General features: G+C 51.2%; 1 protein-coding gene across 1 annotated transcript in view; it reads right to left on the bottom strand.

The window, feature by feature from the left end:
• The window catches only part of MAN1C1 (mannosidase alpha class 1C member 1), a 128717-nt gene extending 104137 nt beyond the window's left edge, over positions 1–24580 (bottom strand). The window contains exon 1 of the mRNA XM_012929028.2: positions 23228–24580. Coding sequence (XP_012784482.2) covers positions 23228–23725 — 498 coding nt within the window. The 5' untranslated portion in view covers positions 23726–24580. The remainder of the gene's footprint in view (positions 1–23227) is intronic.
• Between the last annotated feature and the right edge of the window lie 1239 nt (positions 24581–25819).

Below are 25819 nucleotides of genomic sequence, written 5' to 3'. Positions count from 1 at the left end.
TTGCAATAAAAACAAATATTTAAAAAATAATAAAACAAATAAATATTTAAGAAAAAAGGGGGCAAGAGGAAGCTGGCTCCAGTTCTCCTGGTCCTCCTGCCATAGTGCTGGGTTGTCGGCAGAAACATGGTGGTCTGCAGGGCTCACCCTCCGCTTCAGTCCCATGCTCCTCCAAGGGCTGTATACTCAGACCTGCACCCCAACCCCTTCCAGGGGTCTGTCTCCTGCATCAGCAACATGCCCAGTCCTAAACCTGCATTCCAACTACCCCCTAGATGTGTTCACCTGAATTCCACAAGCTCCTCATTTAAGATTGACTTTTGAAAGTCAAGAGTTGTAGAAAGAGGGAAAGAGGCAAGGAGAGAGATCTTCCATCCACTGCTTCACTCTCCAAATGACCACAACACTCAGAGCTGGGCCAGTGCAAAGCTAGGAACCAGGAGCTTCTTCCGGGTCTCCCATGCTGGTGCAAGGGCCTAATGCCTTGAATCATCTTCCGCTGCTTTCCCAGGCACAACACCAGGGAGCTGGATCAAAAGTGGAGTAGCCAGGATTTGTACCAACCTCCATATGGGATGATGAAATCACAGGTGGAAGATTAAGCTACTGTGCCATCCCACTAGCCCCCTAAGCACCTCATTTTTAACAAGTCTAGAATTAAACTCTTCTTCCCTCCCAGGATTGCTCACTGTCCTAGTCTTCTTGTTTGATTTTTAATATTTATTTCATGTTTATCTTGAAGGGCAGAGTTAAAGTCTTCCATATACTGATTCTCTCCCAAGATGGCCACAACAATCAGGACAGGACCAGACTAAAGTCAAGAGCTTCGTCCACGTCTCCTATAAGGAGTGGCAGGGGCCCAAGCACTTGAGCCATCTTCTACTGCCTTTTTCCAGCCTATTAGCAAAGAGCTGGATGGGGAAGGGGAGCAGCTGGGAAAATAAACCAGTATTCACACTTGGATGCCAGGACCATAGCAGTGGCTTAACCAGCTACAACACAACACCAGTCCCTCCAGCCCCATTCCTGCAGGTACCATCCGTCCCAAGTAGAAACATAAGCCATTGCTGCCTTCATTTCCCAAGTCTACACCTGTAATTCCTTCAAAGAATCAACACATACAGCCGCTTACTGCCCGGCCAGGACACCTCCCAGTGCTTGTCAACACAGGTCGGGAATGCTAGCCAGCCCTCCCGCCTCAGCAGCCCTCACCTCAGTTCATATCTTTGATGCCCATTACCAGTCATGTGCACCTGTTCTCCAGGCTAACTAGATGCTCCATGTACTGCAGGCACCCCAGCATCTAGGCACTGCCTGGCACACAGTAAGAGCTCAATCAGTGCCCTGGTGAAACTGAACTGCAACAAAACAGATCGACAGCAGGAAGCTGACATTCCTCTGGCTGCCTATCTGTTCAGCTTCATTAGTTCATAAAGTCTCCTTTGGACCTGTTGGGAACCAGATTTCCAACCAGAATGGGCTCTCTGCAAGTTCCAGCAGCCGTGCACAGGCAGTTTTTAGGACAAGCATGATGAGAGAGGAGAAAAGAGAAACAGCAGCATAGAGGAGGCAGGGCTGGGGAGCGCACGGGGGCGAGGTTATCAGAGCAGAGCGGCCGAGCCTGGGAAGGCCCCAGGCTGCCCCAGCCCAGGGCATGGCGCCCACCTGGGAGAACGAGCAGAGACGGACCCAGGCAGAAATGCGTGGCATCTAATTAAACGTTTCAGACTCCACCGCGCACGAGACAGGAACCTACGTCCCCCATGGAACCCTGACAAATGAGTCGTTTCCAATCAATCTATCACCATGACGTCCGGGTACCTCAAGAAGATGAAAATAGGACCAACACATAGATGAAAACCAATACACAAACAATCATCTCCCACACAGACCTCTGGGAAACCACAGCTACAGCCATCTGCCAAGCACCAGCCCTGCCAGTGCTTTCTGTAGCCAGCGGCCGCCGAGCAAACAAGCACGGCTTCATCTAAGATGTAACAACAGAGGGAAATATCTTCTCTGAAGTCTGGTTCTCTGTAAATGTTCCCAGGCTAAATGTCTGCCCCTTGAAGCCAGAATGAAACAAGTGTGGGACAAACAGAACGTGTTTTTACAGGATGCGGGAAAAAAAAAAAAAAAAGCTAGAAATTGCTGGGACAGATTGGAGAAAGATGGCAAGTTGGCTCCGGCTGAGAAGGCACTGGGTTCTTCGCACGGAGCTTGTTCCGGGACCATGTGTCACCAACTCGGAGGGGGCACCCACCGGGGTTCACAGGATACTCCCACTTCCTTTAGCTTCCAGGATCTGACCAGCCCAGGGCAGTCAGTCTCAGGTTTAGTCACATGAAGCAGGGGCACGCAACTTAATACAGTGGACACGGTGGCATGGAGCCCAGCACCCCGGGCCAGGTTCGGCTCCTTCACATCTTCAGCATCTCCTTTTTCCGGCGCATCCATCAGTTACTGGACACAACAGCTATTGGCCTGCCCTGCCACCTGCGGTATCTCTGAAAGGCTTAAACAGCTTTGCAGAAGTGCTGCTCCGATCTCCGGAAAGAAAGCAGGGCATCGGCGGGAGAGAAGGTGGTGGCCTGCTGGGAAATCTTCCAAACAAGCAAATATTTTCACTTCAGCTGTTTATCTCCTGCCTGCTTCCCCTAGAAAGTCTGAGGTGGGACAGGCAAACATTGATGCACTGAGCAGCTGCCCTACCTCCATGGAGGTGGCAGGATGCACTTCTGGGAGCTGACAGCATCGTGCGTGCTGCAGGACGCCTTGCAGCTGGACATCCGTCCTTGCAGCTGGACATGCGTCTTGGCTTTCCTTCGGTGCAGGTGCACGACACCAGCACGCTGTCGACAGTCGGTGATTTCTACATGTTTCTCCCACGTTTAGCAAATTCGTAAGTGTGAGATCAATGTATGCACTTAACTCCGGAAAACTCATGCTTCAGTTGTTGTGTCTCTTCCGACTTTCTCCTTACCCAGGCTCCACTTTAGGGTTAATACAGAAAGAAAATTTCTAACCTCTCCTGGTAGGGGGATAAAGAGGAACTACATCCATAAACAAGACAGAGCCTGGACCAAGGCCAACAGACCACAGGCAAGTTCTAAGGCAGAGGTGAGAAGATTCCTTCTTCAAGGGCCATTTGGGTATGCAGAATATCATTCCTGGCCCACACAAAACTATCAACTAAAAAATCAGCATGCCTGGTCAGGCTTTGCCACAGCATCAGCTGGCAAGTGTTGGCTGGACCTGGGGGCAAGTCCTGTCGAGCTAGATTGCAGAACCACATGAAGAGTGCAAGATCCAGGGCAGGGAGTGGGTCCAGTAGGGAAACTGGCCACTTCTCTGATTGGCTGCAGCTCCCACTGGTGAGCATGAGAACTAGGACTAGGCTAGACAGGTAGTGGCACCCAGTGGATGGATGAGTAAGGGCTATAGAGTGGAGTCAGTTGATTGAGTTAGGCTTCAACGCCCAATGATGCATACAACTGAACAGGATGTAGGACAGACTGGACCAGTCCACTGCACATGCTGGCTAACACAAGAACCAGAACTGGGGGCCGACCCAGAGGCAGTTACTGGGGGTCACTCTGACTGGACTGCAGCTCCTGGTGGTATATGTAAAGGCCAGTTGTGTGGTGGGCAGGGTTGGGTTGGGCCATAGCACCCATTGGTTTGCATAAGAGATGGGACTGGAGATAGATCTGACCTAGCAATTGCAACTATCAGAGTATATGTAGGCTGATGTGGGTGACGGAATGAGCAGGACTCTGTAGTGGTGGATGCACACATGAGTCAGGTCTGGGATCACCTCAGACGAGATTTGTTTGAGGGTCCCTCCAAATGAACCACTGGACTCATAATCCATGGGGAAAGTGGCAGGACCTGTGGTCTGACAATGGAGTGCATATGTCAAAACCGGGGCTCCTCAGTGGCTTTGAAGGAGCAGTGGACAACATACCCAGAAGCACATGGAAGATCTGACAGTCCATTGGAACCTGTGGAGGACATCTGATATCATAGCAGAGGAAGGAGGGCAGAACAAATTGGTCAACTACCCCAACAGAGCTTGACAGCGAATGGAAACTCTAAGGTGGACTATGTCAGCCTACGGACCTTGAAAGGATTTCTTCCATCCTTGGATCTGTGAGATCGACGGCACATCAGAACTATTGAAATCACTTGAGCAGAACCTCAGAACCTGCTCCACATCAGGGGCCCTGTAATGACATCAGATGGCTGTTCCCCATCCCTGGGTACTGAGGCAGTTGGGAGACTGGATATGGTTTCTTCCCTTCTCTCTACCCTACCCCCAAATTTAGGAAGATAAGGAAGGTGTGGAAATAGTGGTATCACCCACTTTTCCCTAATCCTCCATCCTTCCCACCCTAATCAACTATGGAAACATCATCCAAAAAAAAAATCAGCCTGCCATAGATTTGCCCAAGTTTGAGTTCTGCCTGCAGTTGTCTTGACCAAACCACACCCCTGCCCCTGCAAGGCCTGGCTGCACATCAGAGCCTGCTGGGAAGCTGAGCTGCAGATGGGACAGATCTGCATCTCTGAGTGGGAGACCTGTTCTCCAAAATCCCCCAGACATCCCAGGAAGCAATAAAGTTTCCAAAACTCACAATATCATTACTTTCTAAGATTATCTATTTATGAGAGGCAGAGAGACAGAGAAAGCTCCCATCAGTTGGTTCACACCCCAATGTCCACCTGTTTGGTGCTGAGTCAGGCCAAAGTTGGGAGCTGGGAACTCCATCCAGGTCTCCAATGGGGTCGCAGGGACCCAGTGCTTAGAGCCATCAATGCTGCATCCCAGGGTCCACACTGGCAGGAATCCAGAATCAGGAACCAGAGTTGGGAACTGAACTTGGGTACTCCAACGTACTATGTTGGGCCAAACGCTCACTCAAAGACAAGGCCATCTGCGTGTCTACCAACACTATAACAATTTCTGCTTTGTTCCACAGCAGAAGTTCTTCTAAACTGTCACCTATCGGCCTTCGGTGTCACAACAGAAGGAACGTAAGCCTAAGCAAGCAGGGCAGGAGGGGAAATCAGGGCATCACCATTTAAAGTGGCTGCTTCACCTTTCAGTGTCTTCATTCTCCCAGCAACACAACAAGCTCACAGTCCACATCCCTGGTGCTACAAGGCTGCTGAGAACAGCTCAACTCACAATGGGATACTTGGGCTCTCACACACAGGGCATCTCTGGCCTGCTCTGTCTACAAGTGGTTGTTCCAAACCCGACTCCCCTTCAGTGCAGATTCTGGGGAAGTCTAACACTCAAATGACAAGGGGTGGCACTGGGTGTTGTGACAAAGCAAGTTAACCCCCTGCTTGGAATGCAGCATCAGATACCTAAGTGCCTGGCAGAAACCTGCCTCTACTTCCAATCCAGCTTCCTGCTAATACATAGCCTGGGAAGCAGCAGATGATGGTTCGAGTACTTGGGTCCTGGCCACCCCCAAGGAAGAACTGGATGAGGTTCCTGACTCTTGAGTTTGCCTGGTTCAACTCCTGGCTGTTGTGAGCCCTTGGGAAGTAAACCAGCAAATGGAAGATCTCTCCCTCTCTCTCTGACTTTCAAATAAATAAATGAATAAACAACAGATTGAGGCTGGTGTGGTGCTGCCATCGGACGTGCTGGCATCCCATGAGTGCAGAGTGGGTCCTGGCTGCTGTACTTCCAATTCAGTGCCTTGCTAATCCTCCTGGGAAGCAACAAAAGATGGCTCAAGTGCTTGGGCTCTGCCACCCAGGAGACGTGGATGAAGTTCTGGGTTCCTGGTTTCAGTCTGGCCTAGTTCTGGCTATTGCAGCCATTTGGAGAACAAACCAGCAGATGGAAATTCTCTCTCTGCTTTTCTTTTTTTTAAAAAAAAAAAAAAGATTTATTTATTTTTATTGGAAAGTCAGATATACAGAAAGGAGAAGAGACAGAGAGGAAGATCTTCCATCTGATGGTTCACTCCCCAAGTGGCCGCAATGGCTGGAGCTGAGCCAATCTGAAGCCAGGACCCAGGAACTCTTCCCGGTCTCCCATGTGGATGCAGGGTCCCAAGGCCTTGGGTCGTCCTTGATTGCTTTCCCAGGCCACAAGCAGGGAGCTGGATGCGAAGCGGGGCCGCCGGGACTAGCACCAGCGCCCATATGGGATCCTGGCGCCTGCAAGGCAAGGACCTTAACCACTATACCACCGCACTGGGCCTTCTCTCTGCTTTTCAAATAAATAAACTTAAAGAAACAGAACGAGGCAGAGATCAGAAATCCTTTTTTTTTTTCAGATGTATTTATTTACTAGAACTCCAGTTGCAGAAGAAGTTAGAACAAGATCTTCCACCCACTGCTTTATTCGGCATATGGCTGTGTCTGAGCCACGCTGAAGCCAGGAGCCAAGAATTCCAACCAGATATCTGACACGCGGGTGGCTGGAGCCCAAGTATTCCAGCCATCTTCTGCTGACTTCCCTGTGTATTTGCAGGGAGCTGGAGAGGAAGCCCAGCAACCAGGACTCAAGCAAGGGCTACTATAGGATGCTGGCACTGCAAAACATCTCAAACTGCGCACAACGCTGGCCCCCGAAACCCTTTTCCTAACACATAAGCGACCTCAAATTCCAAGGCTGGCAGACTGGAGTCCTGCTTGCTCTGGGGCAGTTTAAAAGCACTGTACCAGAGTACAGGGAAGTTTATTACACTATAATTTAATCGAGTGCCTAATCATAGGAACCATGGCGTGCCAGTCTCCCTCGGCTCTGTTAGCCTGCTGCCACTCTGATACTGGCTATGGCCTCTCCAAGACCAGTGCTCAGACACAGACTTGGGGATCAGGGCAGCAAAGCTGGGGGATGAAGCCTGCTCTGACAGCCCATCCGTGTGGGATCTCCAAGCCACCCATAACTGCACAGTCCAGAAGGATTCTGTTGGAAGATGCTGGACACGTCTCTAGACAGAGCTGCTATTTTTCAGCCAAGCCACGTGCTGTTTCTATAAAGGGTTTCCGGATACTCTGAAGTAGCAAAATTGATGGTACTTTATAGACTAGTCTCTAAAAGGGCCAGTGCTAAAAGGGAAGAGACTCAAGGCTTCTTTCCTCACTGATTCTCACCGTTAAAAACCAAGATGACTCCAGGGCTCCATAAGGTATGTGGGAGATGTGGAGAGAGGCTTTGGGGAGGGCTGGAAACCAGGCAGATTTACTGATTTAGGTCAAGACAAGTACAGAACAAAAAAAGAAGATGCCCAAATGTCTTCCCCTAAATCAGCATTTACTTGGCAGAGTTTAGGTCTGGGGGTAAAGGATCTTACCGCCTACATTCCACACCCTATCCCGTCCCAAATTGGCCAAGAAGAGCAGAAGGGAGCCTTTGTGGTAAAATGTAATTTTACTTCATATTGAAAGGAAAGCAGGAGAGAAGCTGAGAGATCAGATCTCACATAACCAGCTAGGAAATTCCTTCAGCCAGTTTCTCTTTTAATCGGTGACTTGGCAATCTGGCTTACATATGACTCAGCAATTTGGTTTACGGGGATGACTTTTTTTTTTTATCCCTCCCTCTCTCTCTTAATGTTCAGATGTACAAATCAAGATTATAAAAAGTAGTCATTAGACTTAAGGCAAAGAGCCCAGAGGAAATATTTAACAGGTTTTTAAATCTTGAGAGGAAAATCACTTTAAGGGTTGGTATCTGCTGGGATATCACAGATACCAACAAACACTTCTAATGTCAGAAAGCACATAAGCAAAAATGCACACATAATTCAAGATGACATCCACCAGAAGCCTAGGGACTCTTACGAGAACTGCTCTCTGTAGCCAAGGCCTAGTTTTAGCATAAAATTATGACACACTCATCCAGTGTCAATTACAATATAAGAATCCTTAAGTATCTAAATTATGCTAGGATCTGTTCATTAAAGCTTAAACATTTGCTTCAGAAATCTTCAGAGATCTACTCCAAGACTGCTTGCACTTCACACGTAACGCTAATAAGTGAGGTTAAATGGTTTCCTAGCCAACTACAGGTTTGAAAATAACAAACTAAGAAGACTACAGAATAAAGCAGCCAGAGGCTATGAGCAGTGACAGCTGACAAGTTAACAAAAAGAAAGCATAAAAAAACTGTGAGCAGATGAATCTAGACTCTCAAGAAAGTCACATCCATGTTTGGCACAGAATAAAAAAACCGCTTGACACACTCAGACATAAGAAGGCAAAAACGGTCACCAGAGACCAGATTGGACAGTGGTGTTGGGAAGAGCAGACAGATTTCTTTAAAAAGCGATCACAGGGGCAGGCATTTGGCAGGGCAGAGACGATGCCAGTTGGGATGCCCACATTCTGGGCATGGGCTCAAGCGTTAGCTCCACTCTTGGTACTTCCTACCAATCTGCACCCAGGGAGTCTGCAGGTGAGGGCTCCTGTCGTTGGGTCCCTGTCGCCTGAGAGTTCCACATTGAGTTCCTGGCCCCCAGCACTGGCTCTGAAGTCCTGGCTGCTGTAGGCACTTGGGGAGTGAGCCAGTGGAGGGGAGTGGGCACACGTTCCTTCGGTCTCATTCACATTCTCTGTGTGCACGCACGTGCACATGTGCAACTGACTCAAATACCTAAATACTTGTGTTCATTGTAGCGGGAAAAGCTGTGATATAACATCCCTTGAAATTACAGAGAGGGCCCAGCACCGTACCCTAGTGGCTAAAGTCCTCACTTTGAACACGCTCGAATCCCATATGGATGCTGGTTTGTGTCCCAGCAGCCTCACTTCCCATCCAGCTCCCTGCTTGTGGCCTGGGAAGGCAGTCGAGGACAGCCCAAGGCCTTGGGACCCAGAAAAACTGCTCACTCCTGGCTTCAGATTCGCTCAGCTCCAGCCATTGCAGCAACTTGGGGAGTGAATCATCGGACGGAAGATCTTCCTCTCTGTCTCTCCTCCTCTCTTTATATCTTTCTTTTTTTTTTTTTAAAGATTTATTCATTTTATTACAGCCAGATATACACAGAGGAGGAGAGACAGAGAGGAAGATCTTCCGTCCGATGGTTCACTCCCCAAGTGAGCCGCAACGGCCGGTGCTGCGTCGATCCGAAGCCGGGAACCTGGAACCTCTTCCAGGTGTCCCACGCGGGTGCAGGGTCCCAATGCATTGGGCCATCCTCGACTGCTTTCCCAGGCCACAAGCAGGGAGCTGGATGGGAAGTGGAGCTGCCGGGATTAGAACCGGCGCCCATATGGGATCCCGGGGCTTTCAAGGCGAGGACTTTAGCCGCTAGGCCACGCCGCCGGGCCCTATATCTGACTTTCCAAAAAAAATAATAAATATTTTTTAAAAAAGAAATTACAGAAAAACATGGAAACATGAATTTTGAACACCTGAGCAATCTCCGAAAAACAAAACCATGAACAGGCACAAGTCGAAGTTCAAGAAATGAAAATTACCCAAAATTAAAAATGCAACAACAGACAACACCCTACAGACAAAAGTTCTGTGAACTCCAAGTTGGGTTCATCCAAAAGACCCACACTAGGAAGAAAGTCTGAACAGCCTCCGGTCTCCAGAACAATACCCAACAGTATACTGCACATGTCGCCCGGAGGGTCAAAGACAGAGATGGGTGGGAAGAAAAAAAAAGTGAAGAAACTAAACTAACAAAAAATACCAACCCACAAACAAGGCAAGCTCAATAAACCCCACAGAGGATAAAAAAAGAACCACACACAAGCACAGCAGAGCTCAACTGTCCCACACCGAGCACAAACAGAAAACCTTAATGGCATCCCGAGGGAGCGAAGACCTGACAAGCCAGGGATCATGAACGCCCGCAACTGTTCATCAGAAACCACCACATAATAAGGCTTGGCTCTCCTGTGCCAGCAAACAACTAGACGTCCTCAAACCCCGCATCCAGTCAAAATTCTCTTTTTAAAATAGAGGCAGGAAACAATTTTTACTAAACAAAACCTGTAATAGTTTGTCCCCAGAAAACCGTACTTCAAGAAGTAAGAAGCAAGAAGGGACCAGCCACTGCTTGCAACACCTACATCCCCTAGGGGCACAGATTCTAGTCCCGACTGCTCTACTTCCTATCCAGCTCCCTGCTAACTATAACGGGCCTGGGAAAGCAGCAGAGGATGGCTCAAGTGCTTGGGTCTCTCTGCACTGACCTGGGAGCCGTAGATGGATCTCCAGGCTCCTGGCTCCAGGCTCCCGGCTCCGGGCTCCGGGCTCCGGGCTCCGGGCTCCCGGCTCTGGGCTCCTGGCTTTTGATTAGCTCAGCTCCAGTTGTTGCAGCCACTTGGGGAGTGAATCATTGGACAGAAGATCTTCCTTTCTGTCTCTCTGCTCTCTGTATATCTGCCTTTCCACTAAAAATAAATAAATCTTTAAAAAGGGGGGGGGTGCATCAAGATTAGATTTTTTTTAGGCCAAAGGGAAATAAAAAGACTTCAAAAAAATTAAACATACAAGAAGAAATGCACATTAGAAATTCCTAAGTATGGGGTTAAACAAAAGATCCTATTAATTTCTTTAAGACAACTAGTTGTTTAAAGCAAAAGTCACATCATTTTATTATGATGTTCATAACAATGCAGAAGCAAAATAGATGACAATAACAGAATGAAGCATGGGAGAGGGTAAGTGAACTACATAGCGGTGAGAGATCTGTGTAAGACGTGAATTCACGGATTATCTCTAGGTCGACTGTGACAGGGCTGAAAATTCTAATTACTAAAACAATCACTTGTACTGATATGGGATCCCAGTGTTGCAAGCAGCTTAACCTGCTGCCCCACTGTTTAAAACATACACTTTTACTACAAAGCTACATGGGCAGGCATTTGTCACAGAGATTTACGGTACCACTTGGGACAACTGCAAACAATAAAAGGAAGATGCCAGTCTTAAGAACTCTTCCTTTCTGATAAATTGTAACTTGGATAAATTAGACAAATTCCTTGAAAGAGAAATTAGCACAAGAAAAAGATTCTAAAATATTTCATTTAAAAAATGTAAATAACATGAGACGAAGGGATGGTAGTTCAGACTAGGTGATTAAGATGCCCGCGTTTCGTAACAGAGTATCCAGGTTCAATGCTGAGTTCGGCCCTGGACTCCAGCTTTCAGTTGATGCAAACCCTGGGAGATAGAACTGAGGATCCAATAACTGACTCCCGACACTCATGCAGGGGACCTGGATTAAGTCCTGGGCTCCCGGTGTCAGCTATGGCCTAGCCCCAACCATCGCAAGATTTAGGAAGCAAAGAGGCAGATGGAGTGAAACAGTGGGTAGCAGGTTGTTCTCTGTGTGTCTGGACATGTGCTTCCCTGTCTCTAAAATAGATACATTTTTTTTTAAAGATTTATTCATTTTATTACAGCCAGATATACACAGAGGAGGAGAGACAGAGAGGAAGATCTTCCATCTGATGATTCACTCCCCAAGTGAGCCGCAACGGGCCGATGCGCGCCGATCCGAAGCCGGGAACCAGGAACCTTTTCCGGGTCTCTCACGCGGGTGCAGTGTCCCACTGCATTGGGCCGTCCTCAACTGCTTTCCCAGGCCACAAGCAGGGAGCTGGATGGGAAGTGGAGCTGCCGGGACTAGAACCGGCGCCCATATGGGATCCCGGGGCTTTCAAGGCGAGGACTTTAGCCGCTAGGCCACTCCGCCGGGCCCTAAAATAGATACATTTTTTAAAGCTAACTTTATTTGAATGCAAAAAGACTTGAAAACCGTGAAAAGTATTTTCACAGTATGCATGTTTCATGAACTTTTGAAGACCCTTCATATACATGGATTTCAAAATTCTTTTGCATGAGGAAAATACATTTATATTTTCCATGTTAGACATTTCAGCTCCAAGTCTCTGCTCAGGAAAATAACGACACACATGTGACCTCAGATGTCCCATACAGGGACTTTTTCAGCCAGCCTTATCAACTCATGAATCAGGGGAAACTGTTTGGAATCCCCAAAACTGGTAAGAAAATAAACCTAACTTGTAAATCCATTTTCCATGATTTTTACGGACTCTTTTATTTATTATACCCTTAAATTAGAAATTCAAAACATCTTGCCCAACTAACTAGGCCTCTTCTCAGAGTTTCCTGATACACTCTATCAAACATCAAGAGAGAATACTGAAGTCCCACAAACTCTTTCAGGAGACAGAATTAAAAGATCGCTTTTCAGCTCATTTTGTGAGGCCGACAGAATGCTGACAAAGGCTTCACAACAAAGCTGGAGGGCAATATCCGTCCTAACTACAAATGCCGAAATCCTTAACAAAATATTAGAAAATAAAACACACATTTAGCTTGACATTCTCTTTAAATCAATATGACTGATCATATTAACAGAAGTAAAGAGGAAACCCACATCACGCTCCACAGATGAAGAAAAAGTATTTGACAATGTTCAATGTCATTCTTTTTTTTTAAGATTTATTTATTTTTATTACAAAGTCAGATATACAGAGAGGAGGAGAGACAGGAAGATCTTCCGTCCAATGATTCACGCCCCAAGTGAGCCGCAACGGTCGGTGCTGTGCCGATCCGAAGTCAGGAACCAGGAGCCTCCTCCAGGTCTCCCACGCGGGTGCAGGGTCCCAAAGTCCTGGGCTGTCCTCGACTGCTTTCCCAGGCCACAAGCAGGGAGCTGGATAGGAAGTGGAGCTGCTGGGATTAGAACTGGCGCCCATATGGGATCCCGGGACGTTCAAGGCGAGGACCTTAGCCACTAGGCCACGCCACCGGGCCCTCAATGTCATTCTTGATTAAAAATTCCAATGCTAGGGCCCGGTGCAGTGGCCTAGCTACTAAAGTCCTCGGCTTGAACACGCTGGGATCCCAAATGAGCACCAGTTCTAATCCCAGTGGCCCTGCTTCCCATCCAGCTCCCTGCTTGTGGCCTGGAAAAGCAGTGGAGGACGGCCCAAAGCTTTAAGACCCTGCACCCATACGAGGGACTTGGAAGAAGCTCTGGGCTCCTGGCTTTGGATCGGCGCAGCTCTGGCAATTGCAGCTGCTTGGGGATTGAATCATCGGACAGACCTTCCTCTCCGTCTCTCCTCCTCTCTGTATATCTGACTTTCCAATAAAAATAAAATAAACCTTTTTAAAAAATTCCAATGTTCGGCATGCTGGGAACAGAAGGGCACTTCTGTAAGCACCAGGATTCTGGTGCTGTAGGTCAAGCTGCTTGCAAGCATCCCTTATCAGAGCTACTCTACTTCCACTCCAGCTCCTGGTGTGCACCTGTAAAGGTGATGCCGGCCCCAGTATCTGGGCTCCCGTCATCCATGTGAGAAACCAGGAATGAGTTCCAAGCTTCTGGATCTGGCCAGACATAGCTGTCGTGGCCCCTAGGGAGTGAGCCAGCAGATGGAAAATTTCTCCCCTTCCCTCACTTAATCTCACTCGGCTTTCTTTTCTTTTTCTTTTTTTAATTGGACAGTCATATATACAAAGAGGAAGAAGAGGGAGAGAGAGGAAAATCTTCTCTTCGTTGATTCACTCCCCAAGTGGCTGCAATGGCCACAGCTAAACTGAACTGAAGCCAGGAGCCAGGAATTTCCTCTGGGCCTCCCACACGGGTGCAGAATCCCAAGGCTTTGGGCCGTCCTCAACTGCTTTCCCAGGCCACAAGCAGAGACCTGGATGGGAAGCGGAGCCACTGGGATTAGAACTGGCACCCTTATAGGATCCTGGTGCGTGCAAGGTGCAGACTTTAGCTACTAGGCTAACATGCCGGGCCCTCTCATTTTGCTTCTTAAATATGTAAGTAAAAAATCCTTTAGGGCTCGGCATACTAGCCTAGCGGTCCTTGCCTTGAATGCGCCAGGATCCCATAGGAGCACCAGTGATACCCACATGTGATATTACAAAGTATCAAAGCAATCCAATCCAGAAAAAGTTTTCCACAAATGGTGTAAACAACTAGACACCTACATCAAAGACAACGACCCCCATCTCTGCCTGGCACTAGGTGCAAAACTCCATCTGGATCCATATGCAAGCTAACCGTAAAAATGACAGACCTTATGGGATTCAAAGGATCTTCACATCTTGTGGAATACTCCACAGATTTAACCAGCAATGCCTTTGGCTAATGTTTGCTATACATGTTCTTCTCCATAACTTTACACACCCAATACCCTCCTGTTTTGTCACAGATATAACAGTTCGATCTCCAGTCGCAGGTAAAGGTGTCATCTAAATGTCATCTATTTCTGAATGTGGACTCATGTCCACATACAGAAAGAACTTTAGAAAATCTCATGAATTTGGATCTTCCACTGACAGCCATGATCATCACATCCGGGTGGGTGTTGTAGCACAAAGAGTTAAGCTTCCACTTGGGATCCCCGCATCCCTCATTCAAGTCCCTGTGACTCCACTTCTGATCCAGCTTCCTCCCAATGTTCTTGGGGGGCAGCCTAGGCTGGGTTAAATGCTTGTGCGCTGCCAGCCACATGAGAGGCCTAGATGGAGCTCCTAGCTCCTGGGTTCAGCCTCACCTGGTACTGGATATTGTGCATATTTAGTAAATAAAGCAGCAGAGGGAAGAGCTCTCTCTCCCATCCTCCTAACTTACCTTGCCTTTCAAATAAAATACATCTTTCTTTTAAACCACACACCACATTGTTTCTATGATCTCAAAGCTCTTTGTTTCATCAGTACTGCTCAGGCATTAAAAGCAGAGCACTTAGATTCCTCATTTGTGAATAATACATTTGCTTTTTAAAGCAGTGAATTTTGCAGACTTATTCTCACTAAAACATTTTCATGGGAGTGTAGTTATCACCAGATCCTAAAATCTTATTTATTGCCAACAAAATGTTTAATTTCAAGGACAACAAAAGGACTGGGATTCTAATGAAATATTTTATTAAGTTGGGGTTTTAGCCATTACATACATATAAACAGAAACATACAACACATACTGTTCTTACAAAAATGTATTCACTGGAAAGGCAAGGTTACAGAGGAGATCTTTTTATCCCCTGGCTCAATCTCCAAATGGCCACAACAGCTGGGGCTGGGCTGTCCAAAGCCAGGAGCTCAGAACCCCAACCAGGTCTCCCCTATGAGCCATCTCCCGTGCCCCATGGGTGCTTCAGCAGGGAGTTGGATCAGAAGCGGAGCAGCCAGGACACCAACCAGGCATCTGCTGGAGCCAGCAGCCCCTACACAGGGTCTTCATCAAGCACCTTAAGCAGAAACAGCTACCAGAGAGGTGAACACCAACTCTGAGGACTAGAAGATCAATGTTCTCTATCACTGGAGAAAAGGAAACTGTTTTGCCTTTCAATGACACAGTTTCCATGAAGCTTACAACCTATAGTCGCAGCTCGAAAAACAGCACAGCCTCTTAGCAGTGCTGCTAAAAATAAAATTGTTTAAAGGCAGTTAGGGATTATCTAATTCAGCACATTTTGAAGCTCTGCTGTTATATGACATTTTTATTTAGAAATTGTTCAGTACTGACTAAGTTTTGTATTAATAAATAACCCCTGGATCCCATTGTTGACAACGAGACTCAATAGAGCCTGGGTAGGGAAAAACCGGCCAAGCCGCGAAGGCCGCCTCCGGGTCACCATGATCACCTAGAACGGACGGCGTAATAGAAACCATGAGTGCTCCTTCCTCTGCAACTCTTTATGCCTGCAACGAAGCAGGTTCAGTGAACTCGGAGTTATCACCAGGATGAAAATATTTTAAGGGGTGATTCTAAGCCATCTGTACCACATTCATGTTGATTTTCTCTCACATATATTGATTAATCTTCTTATTTCTTTAGGTCAACTCAGGTGTTCATAGAAAGACACGTTTTCTTGAGTGGACCACACTAATACTTACATGACCTCGGCAAAGACAATCACCCTGGCTTCCACCACCTGGGAAGAAGCAAAAACTATTTTCTCTTCTCCAACACGGTTCTCACCTTGGCTTCTTTCTGGCTCATCTACACACATCCTAATGGTCACATTTATCTCTTCCAGAATCCAACAGTCTTGTGCAACGCTGAGGGTCACGAGGGCCTCCAGCCACTGCTCACACTTAACCAAATAACTCTTCCACAGCAGTCAGCAGAGAATTCTCCTTCCCTGGCTACGCAGGGACCATGGATGCCCTGACATGACACAGCAGGAAGACATCACAGCAAACAGACCTTCCCCACCTCCCAACCTCCCATAGGGATGAAGAGATGAAAACCTCAGACAGGGAAAGATGACGCGGGTAGCAGGCAGCTAGCAAGGAGGTGCTGGAGTCACAGCCCTGCCCTGCAGCCCTGCCTGCTAGGTCCAAACACTCCCCACCCCTACATAGTGGAAATCCACAGCTTCCATGAAACCACGGCTCTGCTAGCTCCATCCCTACCACGACCTGTGGTATCGTGGCTGAACCCCTATGCCCATGAAGCACTATTGAGATTTCCAAGGAAGGGCAGGTTCTGCCCCACACTCTACCCCTTATGACTAACTCATGTAAACGGGTGCGTTGGCATCTCACTGAGCAGCTTTCTCTTGAGCAGACCCACAGTCCTTGAGTGTGTGCTCTGCCTTTGCGTGCACATAAAACTTGCTTCTCTACCAACTTTTACCTACGTCTTGTCCTCAAATTCTTTCTGATGTTGGAACCAAGGACCTGGACCCAGCCACCCCCACGGCACTACTACTGGGCCACTGGAAACAACTCTGTTGAGTGAAAATTGTTTGCCTAGAAAGCTAACTGGCAATGTGGCTGACTCCCAGAGGATGCTGGATAAAAAGCACAATTCTCTATCAGGGAGAGTACAGATCAATATGCCGAAATTTCTTATGTAAGGGTTACGCTAACGGGCCCACACTGACACAGATGGACAAGTGCCCTGGCTTTAGCCTTTAATTAAGGATGTCTTGGAGTTAACAGACACGGTAGGAAGAGTGCTGCTCTGGCTGCCAAGTGTGGGGAGCTCCCAACCTCAGCCTTAGAAGGCAGCAGACACCTGCAAGCCACCACACTGAAGACCATGGCTGCGCTTCCTGTGGTTTCTCAGCATCTCCTTGGCGGGTGGAGCTGCCAACACAAGGCTGACGTACAGCCACCTCTGCTGAGGCGACCCTCAACTTAGGAATACCAAAAACTACACTGTCTGGGCTGCGCCTGGGACCCCTTAGGGAAGGGAGGGAGACGGGGCCCTCCAGTCCTCAAGACTCTTTGAGGAGTCTTCCATTTGGTTTCTTCCTGTCACCTGCCATGGAAACACAGAGTCAGAATAATCTGTTATTTCTTTCTCCCAAAGCGTACAAACTCATGCACCAAGGTCCTCGCCCAAGGTCAGAACCAGGGCTCTTGTTTCAGTGAACCGGGTCTGTCTGGGCTGCAGCTGCACAGAACTGCAATCATCGCTATCACCTCTGGTTCCTAACAATTATCCATGCTCCATGCATGGCCCTTGTATTCAAGTAACGTGATACCCAGAATCCACCAGGGCAACTGCATTCCCAACTCCCACGTCCATCCCTCCCTTGATGTGATTTTCCTGATTTGACCAATGAGAGGCAGGAGGAATGATCTTGCCGAAGACCCCAACACCTCCCACAGCACACACTCAATGCAGAGAGAGATGTCTTCCCCAAGCCACAGGCAGCACTCAGCAACGCTGGGCACCCACCTAGATTGGCAAGCTTAACAACCGGTAAGTCTGATATATTTTTTTCCATAAGAGAGAAGATGTAATTCCCTTTGAGCAAAGTACGCCTGATATACATCACAATATTTATTTTTGGCAGAGTAATGGATCAGTCTTCCGGGAAAGCTAGAAAAAAGGCATTTCTTGAACTTGGATGTAAATCAGTCACTCTGGGAAAACCACAAGGGAATCTATATTCTTACCCCCCAACGGTACTGTGAAATAAGCAACTGGCTCTTAAACATTATCGTTCTATTTGTTTCTAGCCTCAACACAAAACACGGAGTTAAGGACATGAGGCCTGAGAACCGACGGCTGCTGGCACACTTCCAAGTGACGGTGCAAATCCAGATGAAAGCACAGATCAGCCGCCCTGCAGGCGTTACGCTGCCTGAGCCGGCAGGGACCACTTCTCAGCTTCACTCCAACCGCAGTGCTCAGTCCTAGGGAAGGCACAGGTGAACAGCTGAGGACAAACCTGTCCAGTTATCTCAGGTCAGTCCCTTCCTAGGCGAAAGGCAACTTAAGCAGGACAAGACAGAAACTGAGCAAGCGGGAAGACGGGAAGAAAAGGATGGCCCGTCAATGGATTTGCAACTCAGAGTTCTTCCCAGGAAAGCCCTCAAATCCAAGCTATGCCTAATACTAATCATCCTGAACATCTCACGAGCTCACAGTCACGTACATCAAGAACACAAGGCCTTTTCATTTTCCCACCTGTCCCTGGCACCAGTGACAATAAATCAGATGTACAGAAAAACTACACATGATGAACCATCCCTTTAATGGGGAGCAATGATCATTTACCAAGATGCTTGTTTCAGGGCCCAGCATGCTAGCCTAGTGGCTAAAATCCTCACCTTGCCACATGCTAGATTCCATATAGGCACCAGTTCATATCCCAGCTACTCCACTTCCCTTCCAGCTCCTTGCCTGTGGTCTGGGAAAGCGCCAGAGGACAGTTCAAAGTCTTGGGACCCTGAAGCCATGTGGCAGATCTGCAGGAAGCTCCAGGTTGTGGACCGGCACAGCTCTGGCCATTGTGATCACTTGGGCAGTGAACCAGCAGATGTAAGATCTTTCTCTCTGTCTCTCCTTCTCTCTGCAAGAAATAAATTTTAAAAAGCCAGATGCCTGATTCAGACATTCACCACTCATCTTGTCCAGGAGACTCAACACAACCGATGCAGGGAAAAGAGCTGGGGCGCTTCCCGCAAGTGGTAGGCACTCCAGTAACTCAAGGCAGCCTCCAGGAAAGAGAGCCTTTACTCAAGGGTGCCACCTCCCCTTTCCCATTGGGTCAGCTTTGCACTTGGAAAAATAACAACAATCTCTGAAAGTCTTCTTGATTGGGTCACTTAGCTGCTGGACCCCTAACACGTGACTGCAGCCGCACTCTGAGCCTCCTTACAATTCCAGGTGTTGGGGCCCAGCACAATGACTCAAACGCAAAATCCTCCACCTGCAGGCGTTATAATCCCCTATGGGCACCGGTGTGTGTCCCAGCTGCTCCACTTCCCAGCTGTGGCTGGGAAAGCAGTCGAGGATAACCCAAATCCTTGGGACCCTGCACCCATGTGGGAGATGCAAAAGAAGCTCCTAGCTCCTGGCTTCAGACTGGTTCAGCTCTGGCCATTTGGGGGATGAACCAGTGGATGGATGATCTTTCTCTCCTCTATGTAAATCCGATCTGCCTTTCCAACAAAAATAAATCTTAAAGAAATTCTAGGTGCCAACAACCATATCTGTTAGCTTATACCTTGTAGGTGCAGCCTTGGGCAAGCCCATAAACAAAATTGTACCCAAGCGAGAGCAGAGGGCAGAGGCGAGCCTGCAGAACAGCCGACTCTGGGCTCACCAGATGGCGAGGTCCAGCGATGAGCCGAGCTGATTGAGGAGCGAGTCAGACTCCCAGTAGGCCTGCTGCACAGAGTGGTACATCGAGGCTCTGGGCAGTTGCGGATGGAAGTTGACTCCCTTTCTTCTTACCCACTCTGTACTCCAAACTCAGGCCCTTGGCATGACTGGCCCAAAAGCCCCCTGGGGGGCTCTGGGCAATCCAGCTCAGGAATCATGGCTTCACTGCCCCATTCCTTTAAACAACAAACACACCAACTACCTTTCCTGGAGGGAATAACAGAGGCTGCCCATGGGAGCAACAATACCTATTACTAGAAGGTTCCAGGATGGACTGATTTCTTCCACTGCACTGAAACCCTGACAAGCCATACTCACACAGGGCCAATTCTTGGCATAGCTGAGAAAGTCATTCTGAATCCAAACCCCTAAGAACTGCACCCAGGCCTGTGGTTCCTCCTTCCCTCATAGATCCTTGGCTCTGAAAAGGAAGCCTGGGCCCGGCGGCGTGGCCTAGTGGCTAAAGTCCTCGCCTTGAAAGCCCCGGGATCCCATATGGGCGCCGGTTCTAATCCCGGAAGCTCCACTTCCCATCCAGCTCCCTGCTTGTGGCCTGGGAAGGCAGTTGAGGACGGTCCAATGCATTGGGACCCTGCACCCATGTGGGAGACCCAGAAGAGGTTCCTGGTTCCCGGCTTCAGATCGGCATAGCACCGGCCATTGTGGCTCACTTGGGGAGTGAATCATCGGACGGAAGATCTTCCTCTCTGTCTCTCCTCCTCTCTGTATATCTGATTTTGTAATAAAATAAATAAAATCTTTAAGAAAAAAACAAAAAAGGAAGCCTGCACCCCTCTGCATTCTAGCTGGCACCTTCTCTCTTCACAACCCCAAGCTGAGGGGTTCACGCCATCTCCAAAGTTCAATATGGGCAACAGCAGCAATGAACTTCATCAGCCACCCGATTCCCTACTCCTGGGCACATGCCAGGGCTAGAATGGCAATCACCCACATCGCCCCATCATTCCCACCCCACCACTACATGCACCTTCTCTCCCCCACCACAACTGTATGCCCCCCAGATTTCACAGGGCTAGTAGAAGGGTGGAAACAGGTGCCAACACTGTGCAGCTGCCAGGACACTGAAGAAACAGCAGCTGCAGCATGTGTCTCTCAGCCTCTTTTCCAAGAAGCAGCTTGCTCTAAGTCAGACAGTTCAACTGCAACTCCAGCCCCTGATCTTTGAGTTTCCCCTGTCCATCAAGGTTTCAGTGAAGAGAACTCGGTGGCTCCAGCAACTGTGTTTCCCAGTACACACATGCAGTTTCAGAGACTCGTGTGTTACCAGCACAAACCTCATGCTACCTCACCAACTAGAATGTGACAGACACCTTGGGGAGTACAGCCTAGGCATCCAGTTCTCTCTCTTTCTCTCTCTCTCTCTCTGCTCATTTTCGCTTTCAAAACCTCAACTTGTAAGCACAGGGCTCTTTCTAGCTGACGCTAGCTCGCCTGGGGTTCCTAAAGTCTAACCCATCCATGTGTGGAAAGAAACCTGAGGAAAGCAACAGACCCTCCACGAAGGCAGCATCCCTCTAACACAATCTCCCTGAGGGCTCGACACCGACTTGTGCACTGCAAGGGACTAAAGACAGACACACACACACGGGGCAGCGGCCTTGGACAGTCCCTCACGTAGGACGGTGGGGTAGAAAGAACACCTGTGTTAACAATCCAAGCTGAATACTCAGCCCCATATTTTCCAGGTCGAATAGGGGGAGGTCAAATTCAAGAAGTTTTAAAGAGGCAGTGTGCTTCAAATCCTAATAGTGCAGCACCAGCAACCCCCTCCCCTGGGGAGAGTTAGCAAGAGAGGGCTCACCCAGCACTAGCCGCACACCTCCTCCAGCTACTACTGACAGTGCAAGGAGTTGGAAAGCTTCGTGTATTTGGCAACCAGAGTAGCTCTCCTCCCAGGCCTTGTCTTTAGCTTACACCCACCTGCAAAACACAGTACTCACACCTCCTCCTCCCCGCCCCCACCGCAGTGACAAACCACCAGCCCCAGCCTCTGCTGGCAAGGAAGGTTGTCTTTACCTAGAATGGGAAAGCCAAGTGCTTCCTGACCTGGCCCACCTCTCCTGCGCTAGCTCCCAGGCCAGACCTTCAGAAATGGGTCACGCATCTGCATGTGAATGTGGGCGGTCCCTCTTCCAAGGAGGAGAGTACTTCACCCTTCATCCTTTTAGGGAACCTTCGGCGAAATCATGATGGCGGCTTCGCAGACCCCATGAAAAACAGCATGGATGCACCTTCACAAGGATTCCTGCCTGCCTAGGGATCCAGCGGGGCTTCTACTGAGCTCCTAATGCTCAGGGACAGCTTTGAGAAGGAGGCGACTGGTGGGCCAGGCAAGTCTCCACAGCACACCTGCTCCCAGCAACACAGCCAGCATCCCCCTGCTTAGCTGCTGCAAGGTCCGGGCTACAACACACCTTTGCAACTGCAACAAGCATTTGAAGCACACACTCGCACACACAACCAAGGACTCCTGCTCTTCTGTGGCATCTGATCTTTCACAAAATCCCCTGTGGCTGCCAGTTAAGAGTCCCCCAACAGGGCTTAACACAGAACAGCTGGGCAACAGCAGTGATAAGCAAGAGTGTGGGTAGTTAAGATAAGGATAAGGGGGCAATGGAACTCTCCACTGGCCCTGCTTAGTAGGTCTCAGCCACGCAGGTCCTGATCCCAGCCGCATGCATGCCCTGGCAACCAGGACAGCCCTGCTGACTGCTCTGCAGCAAACCAAGAAGTCCAGACCGGGCAGCTCCTGCCTTCTGGGTCAACCGGCAGGGCACAGCATCCTCCTGGCTCCTAGGCAGCAGAACAGGGACCACTGCTCGCCCACAGCCCCCTCGTGGCCGGGGGTGTCACTGCAGCCCCCTTGGCACTGCTGGACACAAATCCCACCAGCAGGCTGCAACAGGGGGTCCAGCAGCTACATGGGACACAGCGGTCCCTCAGCTGGCTACGGACTCCAAGCCATGCTTAGAGGCTTGCTTTCGACTTCTTAAACTAAGACTCAAGCTGCTCCTTCTACACCCCTCCCTGGCTGCAGCTGCACAGGGAACAGGTCCAAGAACTGCTCCAGGAAGCCGATACCCTCAGAGCTCCGGGAACATCACCCCCCTACCCCACTGCTCCTTCCTCCCCGCACCACACGCACGCCCGGCTGTTCCCACACTCACAATCACGGTCAACAAGAGGGCAGGACGCCCCTACCCAGTGGGCTGCCGGCTAGCTTACAACATCAGGCACAGGACATAAACCTGGGTTTCCAAGTCCCCACGCAGGGGTTCTGAGGAAGCCAAGACTCAAGAGGCCCACCGATGAAAGCCTGTGGCAGATGGCTCTGTGTCTACAGAGGCAAAGAGGGGGTGCCTGTGAACAGCCCCCAGCTCCACTCTCACCAGTAACTCCAAGGAAGCACTGGAGGCCAACGGGACTGGGGACAGGACAGAAAAGACCCGAGTCCGGGGGGTGGGCAGTAGGTCCCACCCTGGGGGGGGGGGACAGGGCGAGGAAAGCGCGCAGGTTGGAGGGCCTAGGGTTTACCGGGGCTCAGGGGCAGTGCCAAGGAACACGAGGAGGGCTCCACTTCGTCGCGGGAAACTTACCTCCTTGATTTTCTCTCTCTGGGCTCGCACTGGGCTCCAGGATTCCCCCTTCTCATCTGCCCTGCTCCCCAGGACCGGGTGGCGGAGGCGACTTCGGAAGGCGTTGAAGTCGAAGCTGAACGGGACGCGGTCCTCCTGGCGCCTGGACGCCACAGTGGGCCACTGGCGGCGAGACCAACCTTTCTTGCGCCGGCTGCTGGACTGGCCGCTGGGGTCATCGTCGCTCGGTGCAGGGGCCGCAGGAACCGGGTTGGGAGGCGGCTCCTGCTCGCGAGCCAGGGGGTGGCTGGCCAGATCAGCCACCACCTCCAGGCCAGGCTGCTGGATCCGCGGAGGCAGGAAAAGGCGCTTGAGGCGAGAGGAGTGGGGCAGCAGGAAGAGGGCCCCGAAGCACAGGGTGACGAGGCCCGACAGGAAGAGGAGGAAGAGGAACTTCTGCGGCAGCCGCAGCCCCCACAAGGAAGCCGGCGAGAAGCCCGGCACTTTCCTCAAAAGCATGGTGGCTGGCCACGGGGGCTGGGGGCCTGGCGCCGCCCTCCCGGCCCCCGGAGGCCCTCGGCCAGTAGGCACGTGTCCGCGAAGGGCTCGGCCCGCCGAGGCCGCCCGCCCACCGTGCCCCGAACTTGAGCGACTCCGGAGCCGGTCCTCAGGCGCCGGGCCCGGCAGCCGTCCGTCAGCGCGCGCCGCAGCCCCTCCCGCCGCGCCCGGCGCCCGCCGAGCCCGCCGAGCCCGCGCCTTCCCGCGCGCCGGCCGCGCCGGGGCCGTCACATCCCGGCCGCCGCGCCCAGGGCCGTCCGCAGGCCCCGACCCCCGGCCTCGCTCCCGCTCTCGCCCGCTCCCAAAGTTTCCGTGGCTGAGGTACTTCGCAGAGGGGGGCCGGCTCGGGGCGCGGGCGGCCGAGTCGCGGCAGCGCCCCGGCGCGGCTCTCGGAACACGTCCACAACTTTGCTCGGCGGGGGAGCGGCCGAGGGCCCGAGCACCCCCGGAACCCGCACTTCACTGGCCTTGCGGGGATCGAGCCCGGGAGGGAAGGGGTGCTTCCCGAGGCTACGCAAACCAAAGAGCTGCCCCGATCCTCCGAGCCGGGAGGAGAGCCGGGCGCTCAGCCCCGCGTTGGGCAGCTGCAGCTGCACCGGGCAAGAGCGGGTTCCCGCCCCGGCCAACTCGGCGGGGCTCGGGGCTCCCGCTAGGATCACCTGTTCCCGGCGCCCGCCGGCTCGGCGCAACGCGCAGCCCTTGCTTGCACCTCCCCCGCTGCAGCTGGCGTCCTCGCTGCGGCCGCTCCAGACGGGCTGCCGCCGCCGCCGCAGGCTGAGCCGCCGCGGCTGCTGAGCCTGCGTCCCGCACGCGCGCACACCCGCCGCCGCCCGGGCTTTCACTGCGACAGCGCCCGCGGCCCCGCCCCCGCCGGCCACGCCCGCCGGCCACGCCCCCTCCCGCAGCCCCGCGCCGAGCGCGCAGACCCCCCCTCCATCCCACCGGCACCAATGGTCCAGCTGCGCGGGGCTGGCGAGGGCGGGGTGCGGGGGGGATGGAGAGCAGAGCGAGGTCATTGGCTGCCTCGGAGGGATCCCCGTTGGGTCCCAGCCGCCCATTGGTTACTGCCCAGCCTCTGCTGGCCTGGGAGCCACCGAGAACCCCCTCCCCAACCCAACGCCCGCCCGCACTGCTCGGACTGAAAACAAGGGCTAGTCGGGGAGGGGGCGGTGTGTGCCTTGACCATCGCGCGAGGACTCCTGCCGCCCCCTCGGTGCCAGACCAGGATTGTGGCGGAGCGGGAGGCCCGCGCCCTGGGAGTTGCCCCCAGGGTTCTCAGAGCTAAAGAAGGGGCACGGGTGGCTAGGGCCAAGCCCAGATACTGTGGCCCCGTTGGTCTGGCAGAGGCACTGTCCCCAGGACCCACGGTTCTGTCATCCGTTCCCTACAGTTCCAGTCGGGACTAGGAGTCCTGGTGGGACAGGGAGGGACATCAACCAGGGGAAGAGCAAAAGAGAGCATTAGGCTGTGTGCACACGGCAGGTGACATTGGGGCCACTTGAGCCTCTGTGCACAAGTGCAGTGTGCAGGCAGAGGCCCCAACATACTCACACACCTAACTCGGATGTGGATACCCAAGTGAGCCTACCAGTCACACAGACGTTGACGCGTGGCCCTACAAAGCCACGGCAGGCAGCAGATGTCTCTAGAAACGTGCGCCCCCTCTGGCAGGTGCTCCCAGACATGGGCCTTCACATTTCCCTCCTGGGATTTCGTCTCTCGGGGACTTCTGTTAAACTTAACCCAGGGCACAGCACCATTGTGCAGCGCGGGTCTTTCATGGAAAACGCTTTATGAAGACAAGTAATAGCAGAGGGAGAGGCAAATTAAGAGGTGCATTAGGCAAGAGGGAAGACCTTTGCATTCAGCTGCAATTTCAAATGAAATGCGGCATTGACGGGAAGGAAAATGCTGCAGGGAGGCCTTCCCGGTCAGAAGACACTGCCCGGGCAGGTTCTCTACCCTCGTGGGCCTTGCCTGGTTCCCAAAGCTTCTGGCTGGGGAACCGCTGGGACCCCAACATTCCTCACCCTCAGTCGGGGCTGCTGACCGCAG

The sequence above is a fragment of the Ochotona princeps genome, chromosome 2 (genome assembly GCF_030435755.1).
Source record: "Ochotona princeps isolate mOchPri1 chromosome 2, mOchPri1.hap1, whole genome shotgun sequence".
NCBI lineage: Eukaryota > Metazoa > Chordata > Mammalia > Lagomorpha > Ochotonidae > Ochotona > Ochotona princeps.
The sequence above is the reverse complement of the archived record's forward strand: the minus strand, read 5'-3'. Positions and strand labels throughout refer to the sequence as shown.